The 4,490-nt window shown below is 40.3% G+C and overlaps 2 protein-coding genes and 2 non-coding genes across 4 annotated transcripts; 1 reads left to right on the top strand and 3 right to left on the bottom strand.

Annotated features, from left to right (window-relative positions):
- Positions 1-272: 272 nt before the first annotated feature.
- Trnaq-cug lies at positions 273-344 on the bottom strand. Its single transcript has one exon. It is a non-coding gene; the product is annotated as a tRNA-Gln (tRNA).
- Positions 345-681: 337 nt separating this feature from the next.
- On the bottom strand, positions 682-753 carry Trnaq-cug. Its single transcript has one exon. It is a non-coding gene; the product is annotated as a tRNA-Gln (tRNA).
- A 127-nt stretch (positions 754-880) lies between these two features.
- LOC117900382 (neuropeptide-like 4) lies at positions 881-1,568 on the bottom strand. The gene is made up of 2 exons (XM_034810734.1): positions 1,459-1,568; positions 881-1,248 (listed from the first exon to the last, which is right to left on the bottom strand). Exons 1-2 carry the CDS (start codon positions 1,468-1,470, stop codon positions 1,057-1,059), a joined length of 204 nt encoding a protein of 67 aa, XP_034666625.1. The 5' UTR covers positions 1,471-1,568; the 3' UTR covers positions 881-1,056.
- Positions 1,569-3,058: 1,490 nt separating this feature from the next.
- LOC117900756 (neuropeptide-like 4) lies at positions 3,059-3,408 on the top strand. Its single transcript, XM_034811238.1, has 2 exons — positions 3,059-3,149; positions 3,213-3,408. The coding sequence occupies exons 1-2, from the start codon at positions 3,138-3,140 to the stop codon at positions 3,360-3,362; spliced, it is 162 nt and encodes a 53-aa protein (XP_034667129.1). The 5' UTR covers positions 3,059-3,137; the 3' UTR covers positions 3,363-3,408.
- Positions 3,409-4,490: the final 1,082 nt, after the last annotated feature.

The raw sequence follows: 4,490 nt of genomic DNA, 5'->3' as shown, positions 1-4,490 counted from the left end.
AAAACAAAGCTTTGGGGGTGGATGGTTGGGTGATTTTTTTCCCATTCACAGTGGGCGCGCACAGAACAGCTGACAGCAGCGACACAAACCAGTTAGTCTGTTCGTAAACCACAAGAGGCCGAGCATTTATAGTTTTGTTTTCAATTCATTTAAATTCATTTACAACATGTAAATATATATGTCGTATGTACGTAAGACTGTAATTATACTACCAGAAAAGAAAAATCCAAATTAAGTTAAAAAAAAAAGTAAAATAAATATTGATGAAACTCAGGTTCCACCGAGATTTGAACTCGGATCGCAGGATTCAGAGTCCTGAGTGCTAACCATTACACCATGGAACCGCTTGACAGCCGGTGGACAGAACTCATAAAGATACATCTTAGAGCAAATAATCTGCTGAGTTTTTAATTTACGACATTGATTTTTGTGTGTTTCTCATTAAATATGGAAATTAAACAAAATTGATTAAAAATACACATCACTAAAACGTTAACACTAAAGGTTAACTTTCATAATAAATAATAAAGTCAATGCATTGGAATAAAACGAATTGGTTAGCCAGTAAGAAACGAAAATAAATAGAAACAAACAAGAATGATTTGATAAATAAAGACGAAAGTAATATATAATCTAAAAACAAAATAAATATATAAGAAAATTATTCAAAAAATGCATCCAAGGTTCCACCGAGATTTGAACTCGGATCGCAGGATTCAGAGTCCTGAGTGCTAACCATTACACCATGGAACCGTTTGCGATGCTGTTGTCCAAACTGATTCAGATTTTTCACTGGGCCTCACTTTTTGTTACTGCACGCAGACAAAAGAAGAAGCACCACCAAAACTAAACTGTCATCAAAAATCAATATTTCTTTACATTACTTTTGCAACATTTTTATTTGTTCATTTTTTTGTGCGCTTTTTTGAGAAGCTTTTATGACTATAGAGAAAAACTTAATTAGCTCAAATTCCAAAGTCCATTATCATGTCCATTATCACGTCCATTTGTGCGGGTGCTTGTTAGCCATCCAATCCACGGGTTAAGCCACAGCACTTAACCATAGTACGAGTAGGGAGAGGCAGCATAATAGCCGCCGGAATAGGCGTAGGGACTGGCTCCGTAGTAGAACTGTGGTGCGGGCTCAGGACTGGCAACGGGGATGGGTGCTGGTGCAGCGCGTGGCAGTGGTGCAGGAGCAGGCACGGCCAGGACAGCGGCAAAGAGGGCGGCGAAAACAACGACCAACTGGGAAGAGCAATGGTGGGAGGTGGATTATAAATAGATGAGAATTAGGATTCATGAATTATGAATCAGTCAGATTTTATGTGCTGGAGAAAAGGAGTTTGAACTTTGAAGATTGATTCACTGAATTTAGGCAAAAGGTTTGAGTTAGCTTCGGTCTTTAGGTTGGAAGTCCTTTTCTGAGGATGGGTCCTCATCCGTTCTATAACTCACCAGCTTGAACATTTTGCTTGAATTGATTTGTTGTCTGGTTTCTGATGCTACTGAAGCGATTGCACTTTGTGATTTGATGCTGTTGAAGTCCACTGCGGGGTCTTATATACTCGTAGTTCTCTTCCAGTCCAAATTTGTCACACTCATGACTTATTTATGATGTCGCACTTCTGGAGGCACTCACTGTATGGGATTTATGGCCATTTTTGTTTTGCTCACATCATTCCGCAATAGTTTTCGTTTTCGTTAACGTTCTTTATTTGTATTTTGGATCTATTCTGATAGTTTTTGATAGGCGAGAACAGAAATTTCCCTTCGCATTCTAATGACTTCTTATTCTTTGCCAATCTGCGTTGATGGAATCACTCTCGGTTATAGAACTGGCCTGGCCTTCAATGTGACGCGCATTTCAGCACAGTGAGACAGTAGAATTTTGCGAGCTACGCTCAGTGCATTTTAATTGGGGATTTCTTGTCCCCACTTTTGGCTTCCACTCAAGTGATTAATGATCTGTAGACATTGTCGTGTGTACTCGTATTGGTTCTTAACAAAATGTCAAGTATTTGGGCACTGAAATTCAATTACTTAGCTCAATTGCGCAGAAATATTGTAGGTGAAATTACAAATAACAAAATTACTTAATATTGATTGATTAAGAATGAAAATATGTTTGAAGAGATTTGATCGTCTATCAATACCCTTTTTAAGAGGGCCTAGATGTAGGTTTATAATTATTGGTTTCTCATCCATACAATTTGTTAGACAATGAAATTTATAGCTCTGGGCTAGTATAAAATTATACTTACACATACCACCCAGTTTCTTTAACAATATTCAACCATATATAACAATCTGTTTTAAAACCCTGAAAGTTATTAGACTTATAGATAAAAAATCTTATATGTTCTCTAGGATAGAAATGATATTGAGGATTAAACTAGCAATATTTCAGTATTCAGTAAGTATTTTCAGACATGTTAGTTATTATTTCACATTTCAATCCTAAGAATAATACTCTTTTGTTACGTTCTATTTTTGATGCCAAAACAAATCCTCTTATATCATCCGTCAGCATGCCCCCAAGGTGTATCACATGAAAACTGTCACATCATGTATTTTTCAACTCCCAAATCGATCGAAATCAACCAAAACAAAGCCAAATGTTTGCCCAAGGCAATAAGCGAAACCAAAAAATCCAGAAAAAGAGTCAAAAATAGAGAGTGAATTTGCGAAACTTTGGTGGATGGCGGGTGGAAGTGGGGAGGAATTGAGTGGAGTAGGATGTCAGCTACTGCTGGTGCTGCTGATGATGATGATGTCGTCAGTAGAGTAGTAGTGGGCAAACAGATTAAGAAACAATAATGTTCTTTGTATTCGCATTTGGCAGGCATTAGGAAGCCCGAACGCGTTAAACTCGATAATGAGCCATAAACTTGGCCAACGAATGCAAATGGAATATCAAAATGAGGGAGCGAACGAGTCTCCCGTTGCAGTCAGCGCTGATGACAGCAGCGCAATACAATAAAGCTGCTTAGACTCCCTCCCTTCATACCTCTATGACCCGCTTCCCTTTATTCTTTCAGAAATGTTTGTTATTCGAATATAAAAGGCTGCAATCGAGCAAACATCGAGTGCAGTTCGATTCTATTTGTCAAGTCGTAGCATTTACTCTTTTCATCATGCTGAAGCTGGTGAGTGTTTGCCACAGGAAGGCCTCTTCCCTGATGCCTGAGTGTTTCCCTTATATTCCTCAGGTATTCCTGTTGCTCGCCGCTCTGCTGGCTGTTGTCCTGGCTGTGCCTGCCCCAGCTCCGGGCCCCAATCCGGCACCAGTGCCCCAGTTTGTCTACTCCTCAGGCTATCCCGCTGTGGGCTATGCCTCGCCCTATGTCTACTATGGTTGATGTCAACGATTCCCGATTGAATGAATAAAAAGCTTTTGCAACAGAATTTACAAGTGTTTTGTTAAGGTAGCAGAGAGGCACCTTTTTCTGTGAAGATAATCCAAAAACGATGCAGGAAAATGCGAATTTATGAGGTTTATATGAATTTTGGAGCGAAAAGTTTCAACGAGTTATTGGAAAATTATTCTATTTTGTTCGAAAGCAAAGCTGAAGCTTAAATTAACTTTCGTTCTTTGATTTAGAGTTTCTGTTCGAAGTTTTATACGTTTTCTTTTCTACTTTATGGCTGCCCAAACTTGGTTTTTGTTATATTTACAAGAAGCATTCCTTTATAATCGACCATATAAAAGAAAACCATTATACAAACCTGAGAAATACAATAATATTAACTGTTCGACAGCTTAATTTCAGTCTGTTCCAACAAAAGTAGGACACAAATTTATCATGTTTTCGTACCGTTCAAGCTCTCCCATATCCTTTATAGTAAATCAATGAGCTTCGACCCCTTACTGAAAAGGAGACTTTCCACCCCATATAATAATTTTACCCCTGCATTAGCCTCCGGCAACATTTCGAACTACAATTTGTGTCTAAGCATCCTGCACTCTGGCAACAATGTTTAGCACCCCGAGGACGAAGCCAAAGTGTGTCAACATTGCGATTCCCACGAAGTTGCGTGCTCGAAGAAGTTTTCCCTTTTCGGCCGACATCCTGGCGTTACGCCAAAAAGGATGCCCGACAGGACACACGATGACTTCAGTGTATTTTCTGATTTCGCAACGATTCGAACGTGAACGCGGCTGAAATAGAGGAAATTGAGCGGCCAGAAAAGGAGTCACGTCACCCGCTCGCGACAACTTCGTTGAGATCCCGAGTCCTGTGCCATCCTGTCGGGCAGAATCCGCCATGCGAATGCAGTTTCAGTCGATTACCGTCGCTCGCCTGCAATGGATCGCCTGAATGCCCAGCGACAAGGCCACAGCCTTGCACGACGGCCGTTAGCCAAGTAGAGCGCGAGAATTTGAACGTGGCAAAGTCGCAGGATATGTTGGCGGAAATGTTAACCACCGGCCCCTCACCGCGTGCTCTGCCCAGCTCTCTGAATCCAAGTGTTTCCTCAAGTGTCAG

The sequence above is a fragment of the Drosophila subobscura genome, chromosome U (assembly GCF_008121235.1).
Source record: "Drosophila subobscura isolate 14011-0131.10 chromosome U, UCBerk_Dsub_1.0, whole genome shotgun sequence".
Classification (NCBI taxonomy): Eukaryota; Metazoa; Arthropoda; class Insecta; order Diptera; family Drosophilidae; genus Drosophila; species Drosophila subobscura.
The sequence above is the reverse complement of the archived record's forward strand: the minus strand, read 5'-3'. Positions and strand labels throughout refer to the sequence as shown.